The sequence below is a fragment of the Bos indicus genome, chromosome 11, assembly GCF_029378745.1.
Source record: "Bos indicus isolate NIAB-ARS_2022 breed Sahiwal x Tharparkar chromosome 11, NIAB-ARS_B.indTharparkar_mat_pri_1.0, whole genome shotgun sequence".
Taxonomy (NCBI): Eukaryota; Metazoa; Chordata; class Mammalia; order Artiodactyla; family Bovidae; genus Bos; species Bos indicus.
The window spans coordinates 103,258,288-103,273,423 of NC_091770.1; the positions used below are offsets into that span (position 1 = coordinate 103,258,288).

Sequence of the window (15,136 nt, forward strand, 5' to 3'; positions counted from 1 at the left end):
CAAAGGTGACCACTGTATAGTGAAAGTTAATTTCACTGTATATATAAATCATACTTCAATAAGGCAGATTTTTTAAAAGGTGATATAAAAACCTCCTTGTAATTTTTTGGGATTCATCACTAGTCCATCACTGGGACTGTAAGAAATGTTAAAGGAAATTCTTTAAGCAGAAGGAAAATGACACCAGATAGAAACCAATCTGTATCAAGTGTAAAGAACTGGACAAGGTAAACATGTGGGCAAATATAATAGTTTTTTTCATATTTTAAATTTCTTCAAAAGTAAATGAGACATCCACATGAGAAAAATATTCAGAACCTTGACCGTATCTCTGACTTTATACAACAATTAACTCAAAATGGGCCACAGACTAAATGTAAAACCCAAAGCCATAAAACATCTAGGAGAAACCATAGCGGGAACATTTTTTATAATTTTGTTAGGTAAAGACTCAAATGCAACACCAAAAGCATGATCTGTAAGATAAATAATTAACCACTTAAACCTCATCAAAAATTTTAAATGTCTAAGAAAGACATTATTAAGAGGAAGAAAAGACAAACTACAGTCTGGTGGAAAATGTTTAGAAATCACATATCCAACAGAGGATTTTCCTCTGGAAGGTATATAGAATACACAATATCAACGATACTCAATATTCCAACCACCCAATAAAAAGAGGACAAAGACTCAAAAAGGCATGGGTATACAGATGGCAAACAAATACACAATCGATATTCCACATCATTAGACATTAGAGAAATACAAATTAAACCTGCAGGGAGACACCATCACAGACCTTGAGGACGACTTAAAAAAAAAGACAAGACAAAGCCAAGTGCTGACGAGAACATGGAGCAACAGGAGCTCTCGCTCTGCTGGCTGTGACGCAGAGACAGAACGATTCCAGATAAGTGTTCGGGCAGTTTCTTACAAAGTTAAACACGTCTTACCATACCACCTATGACCTCACTGCTAGGCTAATTTACCAAATAGAACTGAAAACTGAAGTGTGTGCAAAACCCTTTTTCTTTTTTGCACGTTTGCAGCAGCTCAATTCATAACCACTAAAAACTAGGAAAAAACCACAGGTCCTTTGACTGGCAAATATTGGGTTGGCAAAAAGTTCATTTGCCAAAAAGTTCATTCTTCTTTCTGTAAGATGTTAAACCCACTGTGGGAGTACTACTCAGCAGTTAAAAAACAAACGAACCAAGAACGCACACAAAAAGAATGAATCTCAAATGCATTCTGACTCAGAACACCACACACTGTGTGATTCTACTGATGGGACAAAACCAGACCAGAGGCTGCAGGAGTTGGGGGAGAGGAAGAAAAGACTACAATGGGGGCCTCACAGAGATAAGGATATGTGTGAGGGACACTGCTCTGGGTCTCGATTATGGAGGTGATCACATGACTATATGCATTTGTTTAAACTCAGAGAATAATGTGCCCAAGAGAAGAAATTCTACTCTAAATTGTAAAAGTGACTAAAAGTAGAAAAAACCACAACTGGTCGTTTCAAGTAAAAACAGTAACATTAATAAAGCTTCCCTGATGGCTCAGCAGGTAAAGAATTCGCCTGCAGTACAGGAGACACAGGAGACTAGGGTTCGATTCTTGGGTCAGGAAGATCCCCTGGAGGAGGGCATGGCAACCCACTTCAGTACTCTGACATGAAAAATCCCATGGACAGAGGAGCCTGGCAGGCTACAGTCCAAAAGGGCGCAAAGAGTCAGACACGACTGAGCACAAGATTCAAAACCGCCTATGAAGAAGTAAAATATTTTACAATTTCCCAAAGAACTAGAGCAGGTAGAAACACACTGACAGGCTGAGTTCCATGGGAGGGGGCAATATACCTGAGAAGGTTGATGGGATAAGTCCAAGATTTGTGCATCAGCTCTACACAACAAAGCATGGTGGGAGTGGAAGCTGACGGCACCTAGCGGTAGAGCTAAAGAGGAACTCTGGGAAAATTCCATCAGGAAGTGGTGAAAAGAGGAGAAAAGAAAATATGACTAATAAAAAACTAATGAGATAACAGATCTGACCTTAACCCCCTTGAAAATTACATTAAATGTAAATGGTCTAAAGACTCCCAATAAAAGATGCTAAGACTGGATTAAAAAAGCAGATCTCAACCGTGTGCTCGTATATCATGTGAAATAACTGGGCTGGTGAATCACAAGCTGGAATCAACATTGCCAGGAGAAATATCAACAACCTCAGATGTGTAGACGATACCACTCTAAGGGCAGCAAGTGAAGAGGAACTAAAGAGCCTCTTGAGGAGGAGGCAAGAGAAGAGTGAAAAAGCTGGCTTGAAAGTCAACATTAGAAAAACTAAAACAATGCCATCCAGTCCCATCACTTCATGTCAAGTAGAAGCGGAAAAAGAGGAAGCAGTGGCAGATTTTATTTTCGTGGCTCCAAAATCACTGCAGATGATGACTGCAGCCATGAAATTAAAAGATACTTGCTCCTTGGAAGAAAAGCTATCACAAATCTAGACAGCATATTAAAAAGCAGAGACATTACTTTGCCAACAAAGGTCCATCTAGTCAAAGCTATGGTTTTTCTAGTAATCATGTGTAGATGCGAAAGCTGGACTATAAAGAAAGCTGAATGCCAAAGAATTGATGCTTTTGAACTGTGGTGTTGGAGAAGACTCTTGAGAGTCCCCTGGACTGTACGATCAAACCAGTCAATCCTAAAGGAGATCAACCTTGAGTATTTATTGGAAGGACTGATGCTGAAGCTGAAGTTTCAATACTTTGGCCACCTGATGTGAAGAACCAACTCACTTGAAAAGATCCTGATTCTGGGAAAGATTGAAGGCAAGAGGAGAAGGGGGTGGCAGAGGATGAGACGGTTAAATGGCGTCACTGACCAACAGACATGAGTGAGCAAACTCTGGGAGAAAATGAAGGACAGGAAGGGCTGGTGTGCACGGGGTCACACCCAGACACGACTCAGCGACTGAACAACTGCCACCACAGCCGTGTGCTGCCCACGTGAAATGAGTAAGACACAGGGAGATTAACAGTGTCCTGTCTTGTTGCCTTTTCATCCTGTTCATGGGGCTCTCAAGGCAAGAATACAGAAGTGGTTTGCCACTCTCTTCTCCAGTGGACCACACTTTGTCAGAACTCTCCAGCATGACCTGCCCGCCTCGGGTGGTCCTGCATGGCGTGGTTCATAGTCTCACTGAGTTACTGAGATGGTGAAGGAAAGGGAAGCCTGGCGTGCTGCAGTCCACGGGGTCTTAAAGAGTCGGATATGACTTAGCGACTGAACAACAACAACAGATTAACAGGAAAAAGATGAAAAGAGCCAGCAGTGGGACTAAACATAAGAGGTCTGGCGTGGCTATTTTAACATTTACACAGATCAGAAATGGATAAGTTCCGTGAAAGATACAAATTACCGTGGCTTGAAGGGGATGAAAGAGAAATCTGGATGGTTCTATACCTCAACTAACAGAAGTGAAGTGAAAGTAAAAGTTGCTCAGTGGTGTTCGTTCGACTCTGCAACCCCATGGACTATACAGTCCATGGAATTCTCCAGGCCAGGATACTGGAGTGGGTGGCCTTTCCCTTCTCCAGGGGATCTTCCCAACCCAGCAATTGAAGCAGGGTCTCCTGCATTGCAGGCAGATTCTTTACCAGCTGAGTATGAAAACTGCAGGCCCAAGTGGGTTCACTGGGGAAAGAGCGCTTAGGACAGAAATAACGTCAAACTTAAACTCTTACAGAAAATAAACGAGAAAGGACCTTAGTGTATCATCCTACAAAACCAGCAAAGACACTACAGGCAGACCCCGGATAATTAGCCTTCATAAATGCAAAATTCCTTAAGAAAGTACTAGCAAATTAAATACAGCAATATACAAAATGATAACACATAAAATATCAATAATTTCAGATATGCAGATGACACCACCCTTATGGCAGAAAGTGAAGAAGAACTAAAAAGCCTCTTGATGAAGGTGAAAGAGGAGAGTGAAAAAGTTGGCTTAAAGCTCAACATTCAGAAAACAAAGATCATGGCATCTGGTCCCATCACTTCATGGGAAATAGATGGGGAAACAGTGGAAACAGTGTCAGACTTCATTTTTTGGGCTCCAAAATCACTGCAGATGGTGACTGCAGCCATGAAATTAAAAGAGGCTTACTCCTTGGAAGGAAAGTTATGACCAACCTAGATAGCATATTCAAAAGCAGAGACATTACTTCGCCAACAAAGGTTTGTCTAGTCAAGGCTATGGTTTTTCCTGTGGTCACGTATGGATGTAAGAGTTGGACTGTGAAGAAAGCTGAGCGCCGAAGAATTGATGCTTTTGAACTGTGGTGTTGGAGAAGACTCTTGAGAGTCCCTTGGACTGCAAGGAGATCCAACCAGTCCATTCTGAAGGAGATCAGTCCTGGGATTTCTTTGGAAGGAATGATGCTAAAGCTGAAACTCCAGTACTTTGGCCACCTCACGTGAAGAGTTGACTCATTGGAAAAGACTCTGATGCTGGGAGGGATTGGGGGCAGGAGGAGAAGGGGATGACAGAGGATGAGATGGCTGGATGGCATCACTGACTCGATGGACATGAGTCTGAGTGAAGTCCGGGAGTTGGTGATGGACAGGGAGGCCTGGCGTGCTGCGATTCATGGGGTCGCAAAGAGTCGGACACGACTGAGCCACTGATCTGACTGACTGACTGACTGAACGACCAAGTGGGGTTTATCCCAGGGATACAAGGGTGGTTCAACATTTAAAAACTAACTGATGCGATACACCACATCAATAAATTAACGAGAAAACCCAACCATTTCAACAGACGGACAAAAACGTAGTCCCACTTATACAAGGACGTCCACGGCAGCGTGATGAGAAAAGCCGCACACAACCGCCATTGGTGGCAGGTCCATGGCGTGGGAGAACGACCCAGCAGCTACGAGGCCCAGGCACCCACACTCGGAACCACAGGGATGAATGGATCTCAACACGCAGTAAGTGAAAGAAGTCAAGAGTAAGAGACTCCGTTCTGTGCGATCCCCCTTGCGCAGCAGCGACGGTGACCGGAAGCTAGTGTGTGGTGGCCGGGGCTGGGGTAGGGGCGATCTGGGTCAGCTTTGAGGGGAGCAAACTGTCGCATAAGCTTGACTGTGCTGCTTGTCGAATCACAGTGACCAGCCTCATCATCTGTACGCTGGAAACTGGCACGTTTTATTTTGTGTAAACACTTAACATAAACAGAAGGTGGGAAGGGTAAGGCAGTCTCAGAGTCTTTCTGCTGATGCTACATCTAGACTGGAGTGCGGACAGCTTGACGGGTTAGGTGACGGACAAACGTCTCCAGAGGACAGAAAACAGATCCCAGGCTGCCTGCAGCTGGCGGGGGGGTGCAGTACCTGCAAAGAGGTGTGAGCGTCCCCAGACTGACGGACACGTCCTCTCTGACTGTGCTAACGGCCCCACAGCAGATCTCAAATGGGTACATTTCATACCTGTGTCACTGGGGTAAATAAGTCACATCTCAATAAAACTGGTTTAAGAAGAAATCTCAGGGCATTGGGTGGTGAGGGTTAAACGGGACACTGCAGGGGGCCGGGGAGGCCACCCCTGGAAGCCCTCAGGGGCCAGTCCCAGATGACACTGGGGTGGTGGCCGGCCCTCGGGGCAGCCTTTGGGGGCCAGTGTCAGATGATACTGGAGTGGCGGCCGGCCCTCAGGGCAGCCTTTGGGGGCCAGTCCCAGATGACACCGGGGTGCTGGCTGGCCCTCGGGGCAGCCTTTGGGGGCCAGTCTCAGATGACACTGGGGTGCTGGCCGGCCCTTGGGGCAGCCTTTGGGGCGCACAATGGGACAGCCATCTGGTGCTGGCCCCTCTCTCACCTGAGCTGACAGGATGTTACCTCAAAAGAGAGAGGACCCCCCGACCCGGGCAGGGCCCCCCACCCTAGACAGGCTGGGGCTTTTGCTGCACTTTCATGGGGTGATACCCCGCCCCCAGTCCAGGAGGCAGTGTGGGGGCTCGGCAGGGGGCCTGCAGAACCAACCCGTCTCTCCCTTCTCAGTGGGGACCCCCAAGCGAGCGCCCGTGGGCTCTGAGCTGCGGGTGGGAGCAGTGATCACCAGGCAGCTGGGGGGTCCTGCTGGAGGGAGGCCCCTCTGTGTAGAGAGGTGGATATCGCAGGCTTGGCCCCCTCAGCTGTAAGATGGGTTAGCGGCCGCGCTGACCTTCAGAACCTGGGAACAGACATGGAGCCGTGAGCCAGCACCCGCTCCTGAGCACCGCCATGTCCACCCTGTGTCCAGGTATGGGGATGGCAGGCAGACCCGGAGGAGAAGCAGAGCCACACTGGCCCACCAGCAGCGTCCACACGCATCTGCAGGACACCCTGAGGCAGTCCCCGCCGGGGAAAGGGTTAACGTGGAAGCACATGGCCGGTGCATAAATACCCAGGCACCCGAGTCTCAATGCCCACAGGGAGCACCCCTGCCTGCTGACCCAATACCTGCGCAGTGAGGGTGGGGTGGGCCTGCAGGCCAGAAGGTGGCCAGACCGCAGAGAACAGGGGAAGGGCCCAGGGCGGCCTGGGTCCCCATCTGTGGCTCATCCCCCACCTCTCTGTGTCCCCCGATGGGGATGTGGATGAACCAACCAGGGCATCTCCCTGACAGACAGCGGTGCAGGACCTGCCCAGGATGGAGGAGACACACGGGCTGGGAACAGGAACCCAGAGGGGGCTGCTGGAGAACTGAGATGCATTTGCTCATCTGTAACGCTCCATTCCTCGACTTCTACAAGCAGGGGGCCCAGCGAGCAGGGGCTGCCAGTAGCTCTTCATGGGGCTGAGGCTGGGGCTTCGGTCTCTGGCTCCTTCACGGCCCTGCACGCAGGGTGCTGGTCAGAAGACCCCTGAAGGTCACTCAGACCACCCTCTCCCTTGGCCAGGAGGGAGAAGAGACTCCAGAGAGCCCGAAAGCCCCAAGAGTTCACTTTTGAACACTCCAGATTCCACCAGCTTGGAGACCTGCCTGCCTTTGTCCGGATGCCAGGAGAGGGGCATCTGGCTATCGAGCGGCCCGTGGCGGGTGTGAGGACATCGCCCACCCAGACTCGGCCAGTGCGCAGCGGGAGCCTGGGGTCCAGGAAGCCAGCACCCAAGGAGCAGCCTGCCACTGGGGACGGGCCCTCTCTGCCTGTCCGGCCCCCGTGGACCCTCCCCCACAACCCTCTTCCCAGTGAGCCCGACACCCAGCGATGCCAGCCACGTCACTGCCGATAACCTAGATTTTAACCAAGAAATCACACCCCCACCCTCCCTGCCCCACTTATGGGCTCATCGAGGAGAACACCCAGTCCGGAGCCTCGCAGGTCAGCTGGAGGCAGGGCCGGTCCCAGGCCCACTGTCCCTCCAGTCTCCCAGCTTGCCATCACCACCCTGTCCACCTTCAACACCCCCAGGGGCCTGGGGTAAGGGGCTCCAGGGGCCGCAGGACACAGGCACACAGGACTTGCTGAGCCGTGCCCACCCCGGAGGACTTGGCGTGTGGTCTTGGTGGGAGAGGGGCTGGGGAGAGGGCCCCGGCACAGTCAAGGCCGTGGGGCAGCTCGGTCTCCCAAGCCCTCCCCGGGCTGTCCACAGCCACTGTCGCTGGCCCTCTTGGAAAATCCCAGATCACAGGAGACGGCCAGGCTTGTGCACCCAGAGCAGCAGGTGCCCCCAGACGAGCTACCGCCCTGCCCGCACACCAGCACCACCCTCAGCACCCTGTCCCATCTCTCCCTGTCTCCGCCTCGTCAATGCCTGAGGCTGCACGGCGGGGTGGACTGAGCGGGGAAGACCCTGGGGAGGCAGCTGTACCAGGCCCCCTCCTGGTTTGGCATCGCCCCTCCAAGGACCACAGGCAGGCAGCCCCGCCCCTGGGCCCTCACAGGTTTGGCCCTGACCCCTCCGCTGAGCCCTGTCCTGCTGCCAGCATTTGTGGTGGTGGGGGGCAGTCATTAGAGGCTGCACATCCCGGGGAAGGGGCTTGGGAGCCACCCCAGCTCCCTCTGGGCACCGCCTGGGGACTGCTGGGGCAGGAGTGGGCAGAGGGAGCCTGAGCCTGTGGGTTTCCTGGGGTCAGGAACACCAAGCCCTACTCTCCACCATGAAGAGGAAAACCCTGTCCAGATAGAGGCGGTCTGTGTGCTAGCATCCTGCAGAACTCACACAAACATGACAAAAACGTGTTCAAATAAAGTACTGCACTCCAGGGAAGACGACACCCGAGCCCACGGGAGCTGTCCAGGGCACCGCCACCCCTGCAGCTCTGAAAGAGGCCCCGGGAGGGGCCCAGGTGGGCCAGACCAGAGCCGAGACCCAGCCACCCCATCCTCGGCCGCTGGGGACCGGCTGTCCCAAGGGCCTGAGTTGGCCGGTGCTCCCGGCTCCCCATCCCTGTCCCCCCAGGACCGATGGACCTGTGCCTGCCTGGAGGTGGAGGAATGGAAGGCGGCGGGCAGGGCGGAGGGGGAGCGGACAGCGTTGGCCCCGTCGGGGCGTGAGGGCACGGGCAGTCTCAGGGGAGGAGAGAGTCTCCGAAGTGCTCCTGGGCGGTCACTCCCCACGGGCACCAAGCTTCCGGCCAGCCAGTCACTGGACTCGGGCCCCGCATGCAAATCAGGCCAGGCGGCAGGCTAGACACACAGCCAGTCTTCGGGGAACGTGGAAGGCAGAGGGGGACACAACCCGGGGCCCCGATGGTGGGACCCTCCACCCACGAATCCTGAACCCTCTCTGGGGGCCGTGGGGCAGTTTACAGGCAGCACCAGGCGTCTCAAGTCAGGGTGTGCCGGCTTTATGATCCCAAAGGCGGGAGCCCTTCCAAAACAAGAGCGGGACGCACTCGTTGCACTCAGGAGGCACTTTCTGAGCAGCCCCGGAGTGCTGGCCACGACTGGGAGGCGCCAAGGACGCTCTGGCCTCGAGGCAAAAGCACATGGGAGGGGCAAAGGGCGGAGGTCAAAGGTGACAGAGATGGATCTGAGGGGGCAACCTCACTGACGGGGCCACTGAGGCCTCAAGCAGGCGAGGGGCCAGCCGGGGCTGCACGGTGCCCTGCGAGCCCTCGGGTAGGTCCCTGGTCCCCCAAGGCCCACAGTCATTTTCACCCGTCCAGAAAGCCCGGGTCCTGGCCCACGCGCTCCGCTGCAGCTGAACTGTTCCAGGGCCTCCCATCTCACCCAGGGTCGACTTTGTATAAAGTCCTCAGCTAAGGCCTTGCAAGAGGGACCCGATTCCTGCTTGAGCCTCAGGGTCAGCTCCCCCCAGCTCGTCTGGTCTGAGCTGGGACTGACCCCTGCACGTCTCTGGGACGTGCCCATCTCCCCACCAGGCTGTGAGGCCACGGGTTAAGGCCCGGTCAGCCTCAGTGCCCACACGGGAGGTGCCCGGAGGGCCCCAGCCATACCCGTGGGCGGGAGGCCACAGTGGTGGCAGGGGCCGGGCCCGCCGTGAGTTACCTGCATAGCTGCCTGTGGCCTTGATGTACATCTGGCCATACTGCTCCTCCACCATGGTGTCGTAGGCCTCGTCGTCCTCCTCATCCTCCTCGTTGTGGTAGGAGGTGGGGCTGTCCGTGGTGGGCAGGCTGCTGGCCCCGGGGCTGGTCCGCTCCCCCTGGGAGTACGGCGCCTGCTGGATGCTGGGGATGAGGGTGGCCAGGCTGGGCACCCCGTAGTAGGAGACGCGGGGCAGCTTGAGAGGGGCCGTGCCCGCGGCCACTGCCGAGCCGGTGGCCACCGCTGCGCCATCCCGGGGCCCCGTCTCCAGAGGGCGCTTGGGGGCCAGGCCCGGGCCGGCGGCCAGAGGCAGCTCCAGGGCTTCGTGCTTGACGCGGGTCAGCAGTGGGATGGGCACAGAGGGGGACACGACGTAGGGGGGCGCGGCGGCCGGCTGCAGCTGGTTGCAGGGGCTCTGGGGCTCGGAGCTGGCGTCCTCGATCATGGTGGTCTGCGAGTCACAGTGGGGCGAGCTCACCTTGAACATGAGGTCGGTGCCGCGCTCCACGATGTGCTGGATCTGCAGGAAGCCGGCCGTGTACATGACCACGAGCTGCTCACTGGCCGCCATGGTCAGCCTGCCCGTGTAGCAGAAGGACAGGATCTGCTGGAAGCAGGCGGGCGGCACCGTGCCCGGCAGCTCGAAGGCGCTCTTGCTGTTGCCGCTGAACAGGTCGCGGAAGTAGAGGCTGCTGGCGGCCAGGACGGCCCTGTGGGCCTTGAAGGCCTGGCCCTTGACCACGATGGAAACATCGCAGTAGAGGCCCAGCAGACGCTGCTCGTTGAGGCAGCCGAGCACAGTGTTCCCGAAGTTGGGGATCTCGATGTGCAGCATCTGCGACATGGCGGGAGGCGAGGGGGCCGGCCTCAGACTCTCAGCGAGGGAGCCGCCGGATGGGGCGCATCTGCAGGAGACAGGGCGTGTGTGCGGGGGTCAGGGTTGGGCTCCTGGACGTCCAGCGGCCGGGCCGTGCTCCGCACCACCCGGCTCTGCCCCAGCGCCCACCTCCCCTGCCCCCCGCCCAGGGTACCCCGACCTTGCCCCAGCCATGATGCACCAGACCAGGTCTGGCTGCAGACCCACCAGCAGCGGGACCCCGGCAGAGCTCTCAGCACTGCCCAGGAGCCCCAGCTGGGTTCCCAGCCAGGTGTGTGTGAGGGTGCCCCCATGCCACCCCAGGGCAGAGCGCAGGGCCCCTGAGGTCCGGAGACACCCCTTCCTGGCGGGGCCCGGGAGGAGAGGCCTGGAGACCGAAGACGGGGCACACAGAAGGGCAGGACAGGCCGGCCAGCCACAGCGCTGGAGGGGCAAGGGCCTCTGTCTGTCTGCACAACTCTTCTCCCAGGAAAGTTAGCAGCAAAGGGAGGGGCCAGAACCCAGAGCACCGGCACCGCGGCGATGGGGGGGGGGGTCCTCTCAGGCTTTGGTTTCGGTTTGCTTTTTCCCTTTTCTCTTAGAGCAGCCATGCAGAGAGCCCGCCAGGGGTGGGGGGAGAGTCCTGCCCCTGCGGGGTGAGAAGCAGCGCCCCCCCCCAGCCCCCTGGAGAGGCGGGCAGGGGTGGGGGGGCCGCCCAGAGAAGAGAGCTGGGGCAGGGAGAACTCAGTCGCTCCGCTGTCTCTGCTTCCCTCCGAGCAAAGGAGACTGCGGACTCCCCCGACCCGAGCTGCAAGTCCGACTCTGGGACCCAGCTCTCCCCGACCCGAGTTGCCTGGGGATCGGGGCGGCCAGTGCAGGAGTTGGGAGCCTGTCGCAGCCCCACCTGCCTGCCCTCCCGGCCCCCCACCCCCACCCCGCCGGTTCCTGCTGCCAGCCAATCCCTGCTGGCTCGCTCCCAGCCCAGGTGACTAGAGGGGTCCTGGGGGAGACAGGGGAGGGCTCGGCCAGGGCTCAGATGCTGCCAGGGGTGTGCTGCCGGCCCCTGGGGTCTGGGGCCAGACTCCCCCGGGCCTGATGGGCCGGAGAAGGGCCGGCCCAACTCCGCGCAGTCAGAGCCGGTACAAAGGGCCGCTCTGTCCCGCGGGAGGAAAGTGCGGGCATCCGGCGAAGGAGGGCGGAGCACGGAGACAGGAGTTGGGCAGGTGGGCGGCTGCTGGGGGGGGGCAGCGGGGAGAGCCCGCAGTACCCCGCCCCGCCCCCACCGCACCCCCAGCTGCGGAGAAGTTGCTGGCCCGGCCGGTGGCACCGGCGGCGGGGAAGACCTACCTTTGGCCGCTGCCGCCGTGGCCCCGGCACTGCCCACTCAGCCTGGCAGGGGCAGGCTCGCCTGCACGCCCGGCCGGCCGCCCGCAGCCACCAGCTGCTCCGGGAATGCAGCAAACGGAGCGGGAGCCCTTGGGGTGGGGAGGGCGAGAAGAGCCGGGAGAGGAGGAGGAGGAGGGGGGCGGGGGGGCGCGAGTCTCGGCGCGGGGCTGGGCCGCGGCTCAGCTGCACCCAGCCCGGCTCTCCGGGGCAGCGCACAGCATCCAAATGAAGAGGCCGGATGCAGACGGACATTCAGGCAGCTCTCGGGAATGAATAGCCGCCTTTGATTTGGGAGCCGAAGTAAATGCCAGCTCCCAGCCCCGGCTTTAAAAAACAGTGGAGTGTTGGTGCCAGAGGAATGCACGGCTCCGGGTGTTGGTACAAGACAGACTTTTGATGACTCACTGCAATGCAAACAAAGATGGCAGAAATACCGTACTGTACGCGGGAGACGCTTCGTGGTGCCACGGCAACTGAGACAGCCTGGAAATTTATAGTGCAGTTTTGCATATGAATTACCCAGTAAACTGCCACCCTGCCACCCAGTACAGCCAGAGTGTCAAAGCATTTAAACTATTCCAAACAGTCTGCTGGGCTGGCAGAGCCGCCTGACTCCTGGGAAGGGGTGGGGGGTGGCTGGGGCGTGCGAGGGGGCAGGGAGGCCAGGGGGTCCGAGAGAGAGCAGAAGCTGGTGAGAGAGGGTAGCCCAGAAGGGGAGGGAAAGAAGGGAAACGGAGCAGAAAGAGGGGAGAGAGAGAGAGAGAGAGAGAGGAGCCAGGAGGAGGAGGCAGCGGCGGCCCAGGGCCCCGCCCCCCAGTGCCCTGCAGGGCCCCAGTGCCCCCCTCCCCACTTGCTGGGGTCTCGGGAGCCATGAGCCGTATGGTCCAGCCCCAACACCCTCATCCCACTCGCCCACCCAGCGAGCCACTCTGCACCCCAACTCCCGCCGCCTTGGCCAGGACAGCTCTCTTAGAGTCGTGCAACTCTGTGATGGCAGCTGGGGCCGGGCCCGCGGTGGCCAGAGGCGGGAGCCCCCTGAAGAACCAGCCCTGGTCCCCCGTGGACTTGGCAAGGGGAGGCGGTAGGTCACCCGTGTGGCCCCACACTGTCCATGGACCGCTGAGCCCGTCCCTGGCACGCTGCCTGCCCTGCTGAAGAGAGGACGGTGCCCCCCAGCCCGCCCCGCCGCCCAGCTTCGTGGGCCCATGGGCAGACCGCTGGCCTGCCCACCCACGGGGCGTCCACCTGCAGGGAGGGGCTGGGCTGAGACAGGAGACGGCCAAGGCAGGCCTGGTCCCTGCAGCGCCCAGCATCATGGCCATCAGGGCGGCATCCCGCATGGTCCCCTCCGCGGCATCCGGAGGGAAGGAAACGGCCATCTGGAGCCTTCCCATTCACACCCCATGGGGCTCGGCTTCCAAGAGAGAGAGACGGTAGGAAAAGCCGCCGAATGGAGAGCCGGAGGAAGTCCAGGTGTGGGAAGCCCGCCCAGGGAGCAGCGGCCGCAGAGGCGGCTTTGTGTGTCCTGTATGGGGCCCAGGACAACTCTGGGGTGAGGGCGACGCAGGCATGTGTGGGCAGCGTTCACAGAAACGGCGCCTGCTCGGCACTCTGGGGACCTGGGGGCCACGTGGGCTGAGGACAGTGGGGTCTGGCCGGGCCTCCCCCAGCTCAAGGCTCATGTGGGGCGGCCGCATCTCAGCGAGGCACTGAGGACCCTTCTTCCCTACACGGTCGGCTCCCCTGGCGGCCTCTGCATCTGGGGCGCGGCCACACCGCGGGTCCACGCAGACACCCATGTCTGCACACCTCCACTCGCGTGTCCCCTGCCCATAGCATCGCCAGGCCCCCCCGGACTGGGCTCCCGGTGTCCTTCGGGTGGTCCCCCTTCGCTGGAGCCTAGGTGAAGCCCACCGGCCCCAAGATGCAGGGTTGGGGCCTCGGGTGAGGAGTCACAGGCATGGGCCCCTGCGCCCACTCAGCCACAGAAAGCGGGGCAGACTGGGCACAGAGGAAGCCAACCTGGGGCAACAGGGGGACACTCAGGTCAAAGAACAGCAGGACCTGTGATGGGCAAGGAAGCAGAGAGAGCCACACCCTCCATGAGCTCTCCCCTGCCTGTGCCGTCCCGGGCCCTTCCTCGAGCAGACCTGCCACCTTCAGGCGCCACCTCCACAGGGAAGTCCTCCCAGTGCCACATGGGAACTTGGTGAGGCTGCGGTGGGTCTGCCCGACACCTGATGGGCATTTAACCCCGTGCTGGGCATGGCCAGGGAGGGCTAAGTAAGGGACGAGCTCTGCTGCCCAGGAACACACACCACAGTGGGGACAGGCCCCCGACATGGCCCCCTGCACCCACTGCTGGGAGACTCCCAAAGACCATGGTGGGGTCTCCTGAGCCAGATGGGGCTCCTGTGCCGAGAGGGGACGGGTGACCTAGCCTGGCAGGGGTGGGCAGAGGCTGCAAAGGCGCAGTGGGCACTAGCCCCAGAGGGTCTCAACTGCCCAGGGCTGGGCAGGGAGCAGCCAGATCCCCAGCTGAGAGCAGGGGACAGCCTATGGAGCTGTCCCCTTCAAGAGCACGTCCTGGTTCCACTGGGCACTGCTCCATGTGCCCGGCCACCTCGAACGCAGGTCCCGTGGCCTCTATCTAGCAAAGGATGCCCGCCAGGGATGGGGGTGAGGGTCACCTTCCTAAGGCGGCCGCGGGGTTGAGGGAGACGACGTTATTAGCAAAGTGCCCAGCTGGAGCCTGGCACAAGTGACGTGTAAAATCCATCTGGTGACGCTCCCTGCTGGGACCGCCCCCACCACTCCAGCCCTGCTGCGCGGGCCTCCCCCTGGGGCTGCAGCCAGACCGTTCGCCCAGAGAGGGGCCGCCACTCTCCGCTGCGAGGTGACAGGCCACCTGGTCCCCAGGGACAGGGACAGCCAGCCCTGCTGTTGCCGTGTCCTCAGGCCACCTGTGAGGGTGAGGCGGCCGCCCCAGCCGCCCAGCCCGGGACAGACAGCCCAGCCCAAGCAGGTTTCAGGTTGCTTTCTTAGAAGCCTCGGCCGGAGTGAGAACAAAGCTGAACTTTAGGAGAAAAGAATAAAATAAAGGCTTGGTTTACACACCCAGGGCCGTGAAAGCAGGACGAGCCCAGGGCCAGCCCGCGGGCAGGGGCAGAGAAGAGAGAGGCGGGGGACGAGCCCAGGGCCAACCCGCGGGCAGGGGCAGAGAAGAGAGAGGCGGGGATGAGCCCAGGGCCAACCCGCGGGCAGGGGCAGAGAAGAGAGAGGTGGGGGACCTGGGCGGGCCTTCCCCTTCTCACCCCTACACGACTGCCTCTTCCTTCTGTGCCT

The 15,136-nt window shown here is 58.4% G+C and overlaps 1 protein-coding gene across 6 annotated transcripts in view; it reads right to left on the reverse strand.

Moving 5' to 3' along the window:
• Nucleotides 1–15,136, reverse strand: part of NACC2 (NACC family member 2) — an 83,740-nt gene that overhangs the window by 28,940 nt on the left and 39,664 nt on the right. For 5 of the 6 annotated variants that reach the window (XM_070799554.1, XM_070799556.1, XM_019971095.2 and 2 more), the window contains one exon: nucleotides 9,511–10,454. In XM_070799554.1, coding sequence (XP_070655655.1) covers nucleotides 9,511–10,393 — 883 coding nt within the window. In that variant the 5' untranslated portion in view covers nucleotides 10,394–10,454. Of the gene's footprint in view, nucleotides 1–9,510; nucleotides 10,455–11,752; nucleotides 12,597–15,136 lie in introns of those variants that run through there. The other variant, XM_070799555.1, reaches the window with a different exon arrangement.